Raw genomic sequence first — 16,839 nt, 5'->3', positions numbered from 1 at the left:
TGCACCCCTGCATCAGACTAAAAAGCCCTCCCAACCAGCAGTGTGCCTGTCGCCCCATTAACTAATCTACGAAAGACCCAGAGGAGTAGGGAATCTCCATGAATACGTCCCGCCACCCACCATGTAAGCGAAGGAGAGTCAGTTCTGTTACGAGTACCAGCTCCGGCAGTCCTTCGAGGCGGGGGTGCCACCAGCCCCTTACTCAGTCTCACTGTTCCGCTCCACCAGAGGCGCCCCCATCTTTATCCTCCTGTTCATCCCGACGTGGCGAGACTGTGTCCAACCATTCACTGACGTTTTCAGGGAAGTCAAAGAAAAGGGCACGTCCCTTATGTTCAACACGGAGTTTAGCGGGGAACATCATTGAGTACTTGAAACCCATATCCCTGAGGCGCCTCTTCACTCCCGCGTAGGTCAAGCGTTGGCGCTGTACCGACCTGGTGAAGTCTGGATAGAAATGCACCTCCGCATTCTGATATTGGAGTGGCCCGTGCGATCTAGAAGCTTGCAGGATCACGTCCCGATCTCTAAAGTTGAGGAGGCGCGCCACAATTGGCCGTGGCGCCACCCCTGTCTTCGGCGGGCCACCCGGTACCCGGTGGGCACGTTCCACCGAGAAAAAGTTGCTCAGTCCGGAGGGTGCCAAATGGGTTTTGACCAAGTCCTCCACGAACAGGTCCGTCGCAGCATCTTCGGATCCCTCCGGTACGCCGACTATGCGGACGTTCTGCCGCCTGGCTCGCCCCTCAAAGTCCTCCAGCCGCCTCGAGAATAGATCAGTGGTCATCCGCAAGTTGCGGACCTCAGTCTGCAACTCGGAAACATCGGAGGTCAGGCTGGAGGTCTTGATATCCAGCGCCTTCACACGCTCGTTGGTCTTGCCCAAGTCGGCCCTTATAAGAGTAATGTCAACGGCCATTGAGTCTACCTTGTGGCTTAGAGTTTCGTGCTGTTGTTGCATGTCGGCCCGGAGACTCGTGATGGCGCCCATGATGTCGACGAGGGTAGGGTCCGATCCATCCGGCGAGCTCGTCAATGGAGGCCCCTTGGACACGGCCCCCGATGTAGGTGGTGACTTTAGGTTCACATAGCGCTCGATGTGATTTTGCTGCACTTGCGACTTGCCCCGGCCACCTTTGTTCGATGCCCTGTCCGGGTCGCCTCTGCCCGCCATGATGGGTTCGAGAGAACAAAGGCAAGGCGCCCCCAAGTCCGGGTCCACAGCCGAAAGGCAGGCAGGGCCACAAGGGACAAAACCAGGGTGTAGAAGGCGCAAGCTGGAACACTATCACTCCGCCATTGAGGGCATCAGGCGGTCGCTACGCAGTCCAATCATGCGAAGTGGCGAAGTCCGGAGGGACAATGGCACCGTCACGGAGCGGAGTTCAGCTCGACGCAACTCTGCACAGGAACCACCGATTTGGAAGCCGAGTGCAACCCCCGCCTCAGCAGACCGTCGGACGGTCCACGGAGCTCCGGGCTTACGCGGCCATCTTGGTTGCCCGCGAAGCTCCTCCCCCCGATCTATGCATTTTTAAAGGTATAGCTAACTCCAATAGAACAGGGTTGTGATCCAATAGGGTGCGGGGGAGTTTGGTAACCACCTTCACCCACATGTAGGCCTTGTCACTAAGCAGCCAGTAATCCAATCCTGACCAGCTGTTGAATGCGGGAGTAACAGGGGTACCCTCAAGTCACCCTACATTTCGTACCCGCCAAGCATCCACCAGACCCAGCTCTAACATCAGATCATTGATACAACTAGCTACCTTGATCGTACGAGCACCCTCTGGGTTGGACTTATCTACTAATGGATTAAGGTGAGTATTGAGATCGCCCCCCAGCAAGATTGCCGCTTCCGGCCAAGAGCGCACCACCGCAAGCATCTGTAGAAACGGTGAGGCATCATCTACTACAGGGCCATACATATTAATGATCGTCACGAGGGCCATTCCTATCCTGCCCTGCACCATCGCCCACCTTCCCTCTGTGTCCATACTGGTACGTACTGCCGTAAACCCTACACCCTTTTTGATTATAGTGAGTACCCCCTGGAATACGTGGAATAAGACAAAGCTAGTCTGTAAGTCGCCCATCTGCTCGCTATTGTAGCTTCAGTGGTTTTGCTCAGATGAATTTCTTGTAGTAGGGCTTTTTGGACATTGTGCCTGTCGAGCTGAGCTAGGACTTGTCGAATCTTCTTGGGCGTATTTAAACCACGCTTATTCCAGGTTACACAAGTAAGCTTATCACCCGTCATCTGCGAACAGAATCAATGACGCCTATCCAGCGCGCTAATACCTTGCGGCCAATTGCATCTCCATCCCATCCACATCAACCATACCATTTACATTGCAAGCACTGTTGGCTGATAACAGAAGAACAAACCCTTCCTCCCCCCACCCACTTTAGCTTCCCCAACATGTTAAAGACCTAAACCATATGAATCTCCCACACCCACTGAAATCGAAAAAAAACAGAACATCAGCTGGGGAATACCCATAGGGGACGTAGCGGCAAGACCTCTCCCCAATCAAGAAGGGAGGGGGGCCACCCGAGGTGTATCGTCTCCCACAACCCCACGGCCATCCTAGTAGCACTGTATACACCCATCACAGCAGCATAAAGTCAAGGTTAACAGTAAACTGTCAATGTTGCGACCCTCTGGTTCCACAGTATGACACAGCTCAACGGGAGCCCAGCAAAGCTTACAGCACAATACAACCTAAATGAAGAGGCTGAAGCCTTGCACCTACAACGCCTGGCTTCAATTCCAACCCTCCCAGGTGCCCAGCTCACAGTCCCTGTGTGTCCATCAGCAGACCCCATCATTTCAGAGTGTAAACGAACAGGGGGCTACATATGCATGTAACTACATGCAGAATATACAAAGATAAAACAAAAAAAACCTGGTGCTCACGGATACTCAATCGTCCACATCATAAGTGTGAGCCGGAGGGCTGTTACGTCGCCGCAGCGACTTGGCATAGTCCATCGCCAGTTTGGGACTAGTGAAGATTTTAGAATTGGCTGCTTCACCGATATGCAGCCGCGCTGGGTAAAGCATGGCGTACTGAATCTGTTCCTTCGCAAGCAACTTCTTCACACCCTGGAACTCTTTACGTGCTGCCTGCACTGTAGCCGTAAAATCAGGATAGAAAGAGAGTACATTGCCTTGGTAATTGATGGTGCCTTGTTGTTGAGTGGTCCTCAAAACAACGTTGCAATCCCTAAAATTTAGTAGCCTGGCAATGATCGGCCTCGCCGGAGCTCCCGGAGGGAGGCGTACCGCCAGGGACCTATGTGCTCGCTCCACCGCAAACATAGGTGACAGGGCCACAACACATACCTCCCGCAGAAGAGTCTCCCCCATAATCCTCAAGGCGTCCCACATTGGTGGACTCAGGCATACCCAAAATGCGCACGTTGTTGCGCCTTGAGCATGCTTGGATGTCCTCGTTCTTGGCCTGGATTATTGCCAACAGCTTTGTCATGTCCGTCTGTTTCGAGGACACCTGCTGAAGCCCGTCCTCCGCGTCTGAAATGCGCTGCTCCGCTTCCCCCAGCCTCGCAGCTGGTTTGTCCAACCTATCTCAGCTCTCACATCTTTTGCGCCGGGAAACCCTTTGTGGGTATCTGTGCGCATAATAAGTGCAAAAAATAAATAAATAAATAAATATTTGTCCAACCTAGATGAAAAATGGTCGATTCTACCATTCAGCGCCTCTATCTTCCCATCAATAGCTTGAAGACTGGCCTGAATAGCGGCCAACGACTTCTCCAGTGTATTGGGCGCAGGGGCTGACCCCTCCAGTTCAGAGTCCGAGGCTGCATTTTGCGATGATTTACCCCCTTTGCACAGATCAAACGTTAGTCTCGGTTGGGTTTTGTCCGGCTTGCCCATGATGTCCCTCCCAAACGCCGTGACATAGCTCAGTAAAGGATGACTGGCTTCCGCAGATCGCAGACCGATAATGCCCACGTGTCGCTATTCCCTGTGTGTAGTTTCCTCAGCGGGGGTGCCCTATCACCAGCAGAGTACCACCACAGAGGCACAAGGGCCGCCACACCGTCTCTATGCATCCCGGGGCACCACTACACTGTCAGCACGTCCCCACCGCAACGCGCTCCAGCAGCGCGGCGCCGTTTACCCCACAGGCAGGCCACACCGTCAAGGGGCAAGGGAGAAAGGTAGTTCCAGATGCACAGACAGTTCTCACCCGTCCATGGGCTAATGCTATATGTTGAGGCTGCCTCCCTCCATGCGGTCGTCCTCTTGAGATTCGGGCGCCACAATGTCTCACAATGCACACACTTTGGCCAGCTATTTCGATGGGCTATTGATGCTGCCGCACCCCTACCGCAGACAGTCTCTGGCGAGGTCCTCGGAGAGCAGCGCCACCATGAAGCAGTCCGCGGCCCGCAGCAGCAACACGCAGAGCGGCCACGGCCCACCGATGTACCCGGAGCCGGCCGCTCGCGTAGGTCACTCCACCCCAAGCGCTGCAGGAGGCGCCCTCGCGGGGGTCACTGCTCCAGTCACGGCGGGCCAATGTGTACACCCGGCCGACCCCACCGCGGGTGTAATCCAGGCACCTCCAAAGCGTCTGCAGTCTCCAGCGATCTGCACCGCTGCTCTCCTCACGCAGCCCGCCTCCTCACAGAGACTCCACCGCCGTTAATCGCTGCTACCCTCCGCCGCCATTACCATGCGGGCCGCTGTAGGTCAAACAGATCACTTACTCGCCGGAGGAGTACACCGTCGGGAGGGGGCTAGACCACCTCCTTTTTTGGCTATACGATTTTGGATGATTGTTTGATAGCCTAGAGGAATGACTTCATGCAGGACTGGAGCCATATCCTCTTGCAACCATGATTTGGTTATGAATAGTATGTCTGGTTTCGCATCTATGAGAAGGTGGTACATGTGATGCTTGTTTTTAGAGAGGGATCGAGCATTTATTAGTAGACAGTTTTGAGAGTGGCCTTTGGTAATAGCGAGACTTTGGTTTGTAGAAGAGTGATCAGTATTGTGTGGGTTTGTAGCAGGTGTGTTTTAAGAGCTGGCATTAGCTGTATTAGGATAGCAATCGTGTAGCTGTTCTGTATCATTTTCCTCATCCAGCATGCTAAAAAGGCATTTTGATGGGTCTGCGTGTGTATGTGGTGGAGATGGTGTGTGAGAGTGAGTTGGAGTGCTGTGTTGTTTTCGTGGTGTAACATTGTTGTGAAGTAGACATGGGGAAGCGAAGTTGTGAGGTATGGCATGTTGCTTATATTGTTTGCGTGTGTTTAAAGCAGAAGGTGCATGAGTCAGGGGTGGTGGTGCAGCATAGCATGTTGGTCATGTAGTAAGGTTCTAAATTGTCCAATGGATGAGAGGCGGTTAGAAGAAAGGTGCTGTATCTGTGTTAGGTGTGGTGGAAGGGGAAGCTTGGCATTGGAGTTTGTTCCTTTGTGTGGTTTGAAAGGAGGGTGTATGTTTGTATTTTGTGATGGTATTATGAGGTGTTGCGCTTTGAAGATCTTGTGCTGGTGTGTGTGATATGTTTTGTTTTTGAGGAGTAGTGAAAAGGGGTGCTGATGTATAGGTTTCATGCAATGGATTTGGTTGTATAGTATTGTTTGTGAGAGGAGGTTGTACGGTAGAGGGGGTGGTGATGTGTTTATGAGTAGAGTGTATGTTGTGTGTAAAGAAGTAAAGGTAAGAGTGTTGGTCTTAGACTGGTTTGTAGCAAGAGTTAAAAAGTGTGGTGGTCTGCATTGTGTGTGTTGTGTGTTAGTGTTATTATGGTAGAAGGGAGAGGAGGGTGTTTGTTGGACAAATGATGGAAGGCTGATGATATGTTTGTTAGTGATAAAAGGTGGTCTGTTAGGTGTAATTACTAAAGTAGCGACAATACAGGATCTGGAAATGGAACCGTGGAAAAATAAAAGAGACAAATATAATATGCTGGTTTCTGGGCCACTGTAAATAAATTTGAGGGCCCATTGTTTTTGTTATTTTTATTTTGTTTTTATTAAACCAATATAAACTGCATACATCTTGACCAGATAATATAACCACATTGTTTGAAATATGACATAGTGTTAGAACGGGGGGTCTCTGGTTGGCAGGGGTAGGTACCAAAGTCCAAATAGGGACCCTTGCTTCTAGTCAGGGTAAGAAGGATACCCTCGGGTCACCAGGCGCTTTACAAATCGCTAAAATAAAAATAAAATAAGGATACACTCTTTAGATAACCCCTGCTTACCCCCTTGGTAGCTTGGCACGAGCAGACAGGCTTATCAAAGGTAATGTGCTAAGTATTTGTACCAACACTCACAGTAACACAGTGAAAACACCACAAACGGACTCCACAACAGTTTAGAAAAATAGAAGTATTTAATCTAAACTAAACAAGACCAAAACAACAAAAATCCAACATACACAGTTCAAGATATGGTTTTTAAAGAGTTCTTAGTGGTCGCGTCAAAAGAATCCACAATTGCGTTAGACTAGTTCACAGTTGCGTCATGTTTAGCCAACAGTACCTTTAGATGCGACAAAGTTCCAAAACAGACGCTGGTGCGGTGGAAAACAAGTGATGCGTCACTCCTGAGACCTTGGGGAGGCGATGCGACAGCCACGCTGGACGCAGCGGGCATGTTGCGACGAATCCGGTCTGTATGGGGAGGGAGGCGATACCTTGTATAGATTCCGGTGCGTAGGTTCCGTACGGAGCGTCTCGCAAAGGAACGATGCAACGATCTTCGGGATGGCGACTATCTCAGATGCGGCGGCGATGGGCGTCGTCGATATTCTCCTCTCGCGGCCCCTCGATGCGATGGCTCTGCGACGATATTCGTAGCGACGTGATGCGGTCCACAAGCAATCGGTGCGGGGATCTCACCCAGCGACGACAGGTTCTGCGACGATACTCGCAGTGATGGTACTTTTCCCGCACCGAAGCGATGCGTTCCGCAAGCGAAGGATGCGTCTGTTCTTGCAGCGGCAACAGGAGCTGCGACGATCTCGATCTTCTCGGTGGCGGGAATTTCCTCGCACTGACGGGGATGCGCTCTGCTAGCGAGCGATGCGTGAAAATTTGCAGATAGTCTTAGTTTCTTGTTCTACAGCTTTCCAAACAGCAGGCCTTAACTTCCAGATGCCCCTCAGTCAGATTCAGTACTCAGGAAGGGCAGAACTCTCTGAGCAGAGTTCAGAGAAAGTTGGGGAGTGAAGTCCTTTTGTTCCTGGGACTTCTTAACGGGAGGCCAGCTCACAACAGGCTCTTGGAGACCTCTTCAAGCAAGGGGACAAAGCAACAACAAAGTCCTTCCCCTCTCCTTGGCAGCAAAGCAACTGCAGGTCAGTCCAGCAAAGCAAGAGCAGGACAGTCTTCCTTCTTCAGTCTTCCAGCTTTCTCCTTGGCAGAGGTTCCTTCTTGATTCCAGGATGATCTACTTTTCTGTAGTCTGGGGTCTTGTACTTATACCCCTAAAAGTATTTGTTCCCTTTGTGCAGGAGGGCTCTGAGCCCGGTCTGAACCAGTTCTGGGTGTTCCTTGAGCACTTTGTTTTCCTGGCCTGTCCTTTCCATTCAGAGAGAGGGGTAGGGTTGTCAGCCGCCCAGCAGGAGGTAGAGCCAGCATTGTGGAGGGAAAGCACAGCCCTGGAGCACTTTTCTGGCATGATTCCTTCTCTCCTTTCACAGTGCAGGGCAAAGACATCAGACACACCACAGGGGATGGAGCCAGCACTGTGGGGGACAGGAACTGTCCTATTCAGGTCCCAGGTGCAACTCTTCCCTCCCATCTAGAGGCAGATCTCTCTATTCACCACTGGGCGGACTCATTATGTCTCCTGAAATCCCCCAGCCCTGTCACTCACAAACCAGACAGTCAATTCACAATCAGCCAAAGCACACAGAAAGGTCAGACAAGAGAACAGCCACTTTCTAAAAAGTGCTGTTCTCAAACACAGGATTTAAAAACCACCTTTCCTAAAAGATGTGTTATTGAATTCTGAGTTCAGGGATACCAGACTTGTAGCACCTATCTTGCTCCTATGGGATGATATGCAGGTAACCACTGTACACAGCATTCCCCTTTATAGCCTATTGGCTAGATAGCCTTACAATAGTGAAAAACGAAAATGGCTGTAATTCACTACCAGAGCATGTCACCTGCACTAGTACATGCTCTACCTTTCACATACACTGCACCCTGCCCAGGGGGGTACCTTGGGCTTTCCATAGGGGTGTCCAATGTGTACAGAAAGGGAAGGGTTAGGCCTGGGCAGTGGGGGCACTGGCCAGGTTGACATGGCAGCCCACAGACTGCACACAGGCACTGCAGTGGCAGGCCTAAGACACCATTTTAAGTCTACTCAGGTGGTTGGCACAATCAGCGCTGCAGGCCCACTAGTAGCCTTTGCATCACCAGCCCTGGCACACTCAGTCAACTTTACTAGGGACTTCTTGGTGATATAAATATGCCAATCATGGATAATAATTCACACAGAGACCATATGCACTTTAGTACTGATTAGCAGTGGTAAAGTGCTCAGAGTCCTATTGCCAACAACCACAGGTCAGGAAAAATAAAGGAGGAAGAAGCAAAACGTTTGGGGAAAACCCTGCAAAAAGGGCCATTTCCAACACATAGTATATTACAATTAAATTACAGTAGCAGATCCCCACTTGGCGCATCTTGGACATTGAATTACCACCCGTTATAGCTGTTACAGTAGCATTTGCATTACATTCAGTAGAACATCTTCCTTGTCCCTCGTTATCCCCATGTTGGCGCATGGAAAACAAGCTCCTACTGGTGTGTGCTGCTATGTTGACTATTTAGTAGGTACTCCTAATGCTTCTACAATCCATTTTTCATGATTCCTGAGCCTCTTTACCATTTTTCACCCTGTCTCTTTGCTTCTAAGTATGCTTGGTATATTCCCCAGCAGCTTTTGGGTCCGATTTGGGGGGGGGGGGGGGGGGGGGGAAAGGAAGGGGGAGTAGCTCATTGTCTGTATCAGTTTATATAGTTATAATCTATATTGAGATCATATCCCAGCAGTGCCATCTTCGGGTCTGTTCTAATTCTATGCCCGTTATGGACCCCAATTATCTGAATATCAGACTCTGGTACTCGTGTACCCCAGGCTTTGCCAACCGATGAGCATAAGCCCGGCATCTTTCTCACGGCATCTCCAACAATTTGAGTCCTCAAGTAACCCGAACCAATATTGTCGCTCAGGTGTGTAATAAGCCCTATGTAGGAACTTGAAGTGTATGAGCCTGTGTCGTCCGTTAATGGCGACAGTTTTGGTCCTAGTGCAGCAATATTGCCACTCCTTAACACTAAAGGGCCCACCCAGATCTCACTGTCAATCCAGCCTGGCCTCCAGCATCACTGCCTTGCGCACCTCCTATGCACTGGTGTGAAATGTCTCCTGATCCATCGGGAACCACAAGCACCAGTGCAGTGGAATTTCTGGAGAATATAGTAGCGCTCCAGCTGGTCTATTTAATAACGCGTGACATGCCTGTGTCGTAATTGCCAATCAATCAATCAATCAATCAATCAATCAGACTTTTTTAGCGTGCACTACTCACCCGTGAGGGTCTCAAGGTGCTGCGGAGAGGGGTGGGAGGGCGCAGCTACTGCTCAAACAGCCAGGTCTTGAGAAGTTTCCTGAAGGTCAACAGGTCCTGGGTCTGTCGCAGCTGTATGGTCAGGGTGTTCCATGTCTTGGCGGCAAGGTAGGAGAAGGATCTGCTGCCGGTGGAGGTCCTGTGGATGCGTGGGACAGTGGCGAGGTCGGCGCAGCGAAGCTGGCAGTAAGGTTGAAGAGGGTGAGACGCTTGTTGAGGTATGTTGGTCCGGTGTTGTGGAGTGCTTTGTGAGCGTGGGTGAGGAGCTTGAAGGTAATCCTCTTGTTGACTGGGAGCCACTGCAGGCCTTTCAGGAGGTTGTTGATGTGGGTGTGGCGGGGAATGTCAAGGATGAGGCGTACAGAGGCGTTCTGTATGCGTTTGAGTCTAATCGGTAAATTACTGAATCCTTAAATCCTATGTAGGGAGCACTTAAGTGAGTGCATTTTTAATTTAAGGATTCGTTATTTACCACCAACTGCAATTTGGTGGTAAATATCGAATACCTTTAAATAAGCAATGTTGTGCTTTTTTAAAAGTGCCATCGTAGCATTCCCAGGTCTACCAGTAATGGTAAATCTGGGAATGTGTCAAATCCATGGGTGTTGAGTGGAACACCCATGCAACACCCACGGAATGCCTCCCTAGGGCAGAGTAATGCAACACAGCGATTTGTGCTTCGTTACGTTACTCTCAGGGCCATGCAAGGATACCTTGCATGGCTTGCTAAATCACATTCCATCACTTTTGCACTACACTTCATGGTGCAAAAGCAATGCAATCCCATGAAACATATGGCCCTAATTGAAAGACTTAAATATTGTGTATGCCCTCTCTGTGTAGAACATTCCTTCTATAGTTGATCGTCCAACTCCATTCTGTACCCAAACTGGAGCTGTTGATGACCAAAATGTAAGAAACTGATTGTCTGAAGCTCCAAGGCAAATATGCAAAACTATTTGGATTTCCTACAGTCAAACCAGAACCGTGTTAGTCTTGACTAGTAATTAACATGCCCCATAGTAAATAATTAGCGCTTGTAAGTTAGGTTGACGAGAAACACTGTCACGCTCTTTAACACATTACAGTTATGCGTCAACTTGATGACCAGTCAGACCAGAGAAGTATATTTCTGGTTTTCCTAGTAACTATTGTTGAGCAAAGAACACAGTTCTGATAATTCCATCCTTAATAGCACTGCCTCCCTTTTGTTCTGCTTGCTGCTCGAGTGTTATAAATTTACACAATACACATTTTTAAGCTCACCTTCGGCTTTTCCATAGCGAAGAGAAGCTTTTCTATGGTCTTCTTTCCCAGGCTGTCGTTCGTCTGCCCCACAACAATCATGAAATCTTCCCGACAGCCTCCGAATGTCATCACTGATGCGTATGGATATGATACTTTCAAGTGCTATGTGGGGGAAAGCAAATACTGTCTGGTTACACAGAAGCCAACACAGGTAACAACAGAGGTCTATTTACTCTAAACCATACCTACACAGAGAAACTCACAGCTCAGCCTACAGAAGTTAACACATCACCATGAAATGCCAAATATAGCGTGTTGGGGGTGGGGCACACCTTCTCAGTGACATTTCGTCACTTCTAGAACTTCCTCTCACCTGCATTATATATTTTTTTACTTACCATTTAACTAGCTGGAAAAACCAACAGTTAATAGTAGTGTGGTAAAAAAAGGGAGCTCAAAAACAAGTTATGTTATGTTATTAAGATTTGTATAGCGCACAGCTGCCCCAGCAAAGGGGCGTACCGGCGCTGCTAGTATCAAAATAGCAACCATACACCAGAGCAGAAAAAAAGCTGGAAAGAAAGGGGTGGAGAGCAGAGCCTAACAAGAAGGAAAAAAGGAAGGTTTTGATGGCTCTCCTAAATTCCAGCAAGCTATCCAGACTGCTAATCTGGACAGGTAACAAATTCCAAAGTCTAGCCACCAGATAGCGGAAGGACCGGCCACCAGCGCGAAGACGTTTCACACGAGGTACAGTAACCAAGTGCTGCCCCCGGGAACGCAACTGGCAGGAGGGAGCGTAAGGAGTGAGAAGATTTGCCAATATGCTAGGCGTGGACAGCTTCAAAATCTTAAATGAGAGACACAGGGCCATATGTAGGTAGCTTAATACTGATCGGTAACGACCGAAAATCTGTAAATTTCCCGCTACCGACCGGTATTTAGCTTTTTCTAATGTAGGTGGCTGGATTTAAGGATACAGTAATTTACCGATTCGGTAATTTAAGGAATCGGTAAATTACTGAATCCTTAAAATACAGAATCGGTAAATTATTGAATCCTTAAATCCTATGTAGGGACCCTACGTGAGTGCATTTTTGATTTAAGGATTCGTTATTTACCACCAACTACAATTTGGTGGTAAATATCGAATACCTTTAAATAAGCAATGTTGTGCTTTTTTAAAAGTGCCATGTGGCAGACATACATGCCCTTAGGGCATGTATGTGCGCCACATGTGCACACATGCACGATTCAGGGGTGCAACAGGGTGTCAATGTGACACCCTGCCACCCTTGAATATGCTCCCCCTATTACCGATTCGGTATTTACCGAATCGGTAATAGTGAATGGCTTCCCATTCATTCCTATGGGCCTCCAGGCCCATAAGAATGAATGGGAAGGTATTCCTTATTACCGATACGGTAAATACCGAATCGGTAATAACAAATGTTACAGAATCGGTAAAAATTACCGATTTTTTTACCTACATACTATTTACCGATTCTTAAATACCGAATCGGTAAAATTCGGTATTTAGGAATCGGTAAATAGAAATTACCTACATATGGCCCACAGTGTTTTAAATTGAATACATGCAGTCATGGGGAGCCAATGGAATTTCCTGATGGCAGCAGCTGCAGGGCAGGCCCGTGGGATTCCCAACAAAGCCCTAGCAGCTGCGTTTTGAACGCGCTGCATCCGAGTTATTTCAGCCTGGTTAGCCCCTAGAAGAAGAGCCAATGAGTGGTCAGTCCTAAGACCTAACAGACGACCTAGGAGCTCTGCAGCTGTCCCAGCTGGTCACAGCCCCAACTCACGAGAAGGGCAACCTGCTAGACCCAATTTTCAGCAGCTGCAGCGACCTGATTGTCGACTCTCCTATCCCTCTCCCATGGACGGATCATTTTCTGATACCGTTTTCCTGGGCAACCCACAAGACCCCTCAGTCACCCCCCTGTACAACACTCAGGAGGAACTGGTCAAAACTCCAGCTGGAAGCCTGGCTACTTAGCCTGGACGCCACCCATCCGCCTCCCTGCTCAGACCCTAGTGCAGCAAACGAAAATTATGTTAGCTGGATTACGAACTCACTAGACACGATCCTCCCTCTCCAGAGATCCTCGTCTAAAAGAATGCAGAGATCAGCGCCCTGGTTCTCTGACTCCCTAAGAGAATTAAAACGTCGTTGCAGGCAACGAGAGAGAGCCTGGCGCATGGATTTTCTCCCGGAAAAAAAGGACGCATATAAAGAGGCAATAAAAACTTACAGAGAGGGGATTAAAACGGCGAAATCTACCTTTTACTCTGACAAAATCCTAGAGGCTAAATCAAAACCCAGGGAAATTTTCCAGATAATAAAACAATGTTCTAATGTCACCACTGCCCCCCCTCCGACTAAAACCCAAGTTCAATGCAATGAACTTGCGGACTTTTTTCATAATAAAGTCCTGAAAATTTACTCCACCTTTCAAACAGGAGCAACAGTTCCAGAGACAGCTGACCCACCCTCCCCGAGAACACTCCCTCCCCATGCCCAGTCAACCCTCGAGCACTTCCCTCCCCTGGACCTTGACACCCTCGGTAAAATGGCGCGGCAAGTCAAATCAGGTTCCCCACGCGACCCAGCCCCACCAGAAGTTCTGATGCAAGCTCACGAAACCACCCTGCCTGTTATCCTAGAACTCCTTAACACATCTATAGCCTCAGGTGTCGTTCCTATAGCATGGAAACAAGCCATGGTGCGGGCGCTGCTAAAAAAACCAAACTTGAACCCCGACGACTATTCCAACTACCGCCCCATCTCCCTCCTCCCTTGGGCTGGCAAGGTGCTGGAAAAATATATAAACGTCCAACTGGTCCAGTTTATTGAACACCACTCCCTACTGGATACATCCCAGACAGGTTTCAGGCCAAAACACAGCACCGAAACTGCCTTATTAGCGGTCGCCGAGGAATCTCGAAGGGCCCTGGATCAGGGAGGATCAGTGGCAGTGATCCTCCTTGATCTAAGCGCCGCATTCGATACGGTCAGCTATGCCACCCTGCTGAACCGTCTCCGGGACATCGGGGTCTCTGGCGATGCTCTAAGGTGGTTCGGCTCCTTCCTGTCCGACAGATCATTCCAGATCTTCGATGGGGACACAGTATCAGCCAGCAAGCCCCTCAGCTGCGGAGTACCACAGGGCTCCTCTTTGAGCCCTGTGTTATTCAATGTCTACATGAGACCACTGGCTGGAATCGTCGAACCGTACGGCATCAAAATTGTGTCGTACGCCGACGACACTCAGCTAGTGGTATCATTGGCCCAAAAGAACATCAGTCACCCCCAAGGAGGCCTACTGAGCTGCCTAGAGGACATAAAGGAATGGATGACCAGCTCCTCCCTCAAATTAAATGGAGATAAAACAGAGCTCTTGCTTCTAGGCCCTGCCTCGCCAACACCTTTTATCTCCTTGTGGCCCCAAACCCTGGGCACTCCCCCCACCCCCAAGGAAAGCGTCAAGAGCCTAGGAGTGTGGCTGGATAGCAAGCTGTCCTTCTCCACCCAGGCTACCAAACTGTCCGCCACCTGTTTCAGCATCCTCAAAACCCTAAGGAAGGTCCTTCCACTTCTGCCTCCAGAAGCCAGTAAAGTGGCAGTTCAAGGCCTGATCCAGTCCCGCCTTGACACAAACAATGCTCTATACGTGGGGGCTCCCGAGATGACCCTCAGGAAACTCCAGATAGTGCAAAACTGCGCAGCGCGCACCCTGTTAAAAATTCCTCGAGCTCAGTCAGCCAGACCCGCACTAAAAAGTCTTCACTGGTTGCCAGTAAAACACAGAGTGTCATTCAAGGCGTTGTGCATTGCACACCGAGCATTCTGGAAAACAGGACCTGCTATCAACAGCAAGCTCGTCATCCCCTACCACCCAAACAGGAACCTCCGCTCCTCTGAGGCCTTTCTGGCAGTGGTCCCCCGAGTAAAGAAAGCCAGAGCCGGTGGTAGGATGTTCTCGGTGAACACCGCCAAACTTTGGAACACCCTCCCCCTCTCACTCCGTTCCAACCCGGACCTGCTGTCATTCCGTAAAAACCTGAAGACCTTACTATTCACCAAAGTCTCCGAGCTATAATGTGTCACTTCACCGGTCCCTTCAATTCTTACCTCCCAGCGCTTGGACGCCCCCGGGCAGCAATCGCGCTCTATAAATCTATTTCCATTCCATTCCATTCCAGTCCAACCCATAGGAGTACCCACAATAGTGGCCCTAATATTCGAAAAGATGGGATCTAACAGGTGACCTGCTGAGTGGAGCCGGACACCAATTGGGAAAGTTGGTATGCGGCTAAGTCAGCAAGAAGACTGCAGATCTCATTGTCTTCGGTGAAATCAAAGTGTAGATTGAGGTCACCAAAAATATTAAAATTGACCTTGTCCATCGCGCAGGTGCAGACCACCTCTAGAAGGGCGGCTATAAATTTAGAAGCAGGCCCTGGTGGACGATAAATTAGCAGCCCAGATAGAGTCAGATGGGTACTGATGGTAATACTAAATCGGGCACACTCACAGCCCTCAATGGCTTCTTTAATGAAAAGACATGGATAACAGGATTTAAAAATCACCGCAATGCCACCTCCTCTGGACTCCCTGTAAACCATAAAGATAGAGTACCCCGGAGGCAATGAAAGATTTGGTTCTGTCACCATGTCCTCATTGAGCCACTTCTCGGTTAAAAAAATACATCCGGGGATTTCTCCCTGACTAAATCGCGATTTCTAAGTAGTGCCTCGCCAATGACCACACGTTAAGCTGAAGAATTTTCAATTGCTGCCGGGGCTGCGCGGTAGAAGGGGGAGAGCAGGTAATAGCATAGAAGGAGTGTACCTGCAACGTAAACAGCCAAACTGACCCTCCAAGATGTTAAGAAGAGGCGCACTGCAGGGTTTGACAGTGGACTTAATGGCTAAAAGTTCATCCCTCGAATAGGTAAGCAGGGTAGAATGGCCTTGAGCAGCGTTCCTGGCGAGAGGCGATGTACAGGCGCGGACGGGCTTGCCTTTGGCGCGCCGCCGGCATCAAGCAATGGCCGACCGGGTGAGGATTTTCCGGCGGTCGAATCCAGGTCAAGTCGCCCTCCACAACAATCAGCCAAAAAGACTGTGGTGCACCGGGGCAATTTGAGGCACCACAGCAGGTAAGCAATAACAAAAGTGCAAACAGGAATGAGGTGCAAATAAAAACAGCGTGCGTAAGTGCAAAGAGAAGGATTTAAAATGCCACCGTATTTCAGCATAGTGCAGGCGGCATGTCAGCTGATCTAACAAGGCTGAAGCGTCTGGTTCCAGTTAAATACCAGTAGGCACCAGAACAACTAGAGCGCCCACCAAGATGGTGTCTAGTAATGGCCGACCGGAAGTGAGGATTTTCCGGCGGTCGAATTCAGGTCAAGTCGCCCTACACAACAATCAGCCAAAAAGGCTCTGTTGGACCGGGGCGATTTGAGGCACCACAGCAGGTAAGCAACAACAAAAGTGCAAACAGGAATGAGGTGCAAATAAAAACAGCGCGCGTAAGTGCAAAGAGAAGGATTTAAAATGCCAGCGTATTTCAGCGTAGTGCAGGCGGCACATCGGCTGATCAAGTGGGCAAGCAGGATGTATAAAGTAATGGCAGGCTCATCTGGTAGCGTTTCCTGTTAGAGTGCATCTTGAAAAAAAAGTACAGTTTATGAATTTATCGGAATATCTTTGATCAGTAAAAAGTAGGATATAATAAGGAGTGTGTTGTAGTCTTCCTTTTACCTGCTGCACTCTCCTTTCAGTAGTTCTCTGCCTACCTGCTCAGCTTGTGATGAGGTCATGTAGAATGTTGGAGTGTGTTTGTATGAGTGGAGTGTCAGTTGATCTGGATGGCTGAGCAGCCAGGAGGCTGCTCCTGGTGGGGCAACTTAAGGGACATCTAATGG

The 16,839-nt window shown here is 49.5% G+C and overlaps 1 protein-coding gene across 1 annotated transcript in view; it reads right to left on the bottom strand.

The window, feature by feature from the left end:
• PLEKHH1 (pleckstrin homology, MyTH4 and FERM domain containing H1) overlaps positions 1-16,839 on the bottom strand; it is a 301,189-nt gene that overhangs the window by 19,223 nt on the left and 265,127 nt on the right. Inside the window, exon 28 of the mRNA XM_086937161.1 lies at positions 10,907-11,050. Coding sequence (XP_086793287.1) covers positions 10,907-11,050 — 144 coding nt within the window. The remainder of the gene's footprint in view (positions 1-10,906; positions 11,051-16,839) is intronic.

This window comes from Lissotriton vulgaris, chromosome 9, assembly GCF_964263255.1.
Source record: "Lissotriton vulgaris chromosome 9, aLisVul1.2, whole genome shotgun sequence".
Classification (NCBI taxonomy): Eukaryota; Metazoa; Chordata; class Amphibia; order Caudata; family Salamandridae; genus Lissotriton; species Lissotriton vulgaris.
This window is presented reverse-complemented; position numbering and strand designations above follow the sequence as displayed.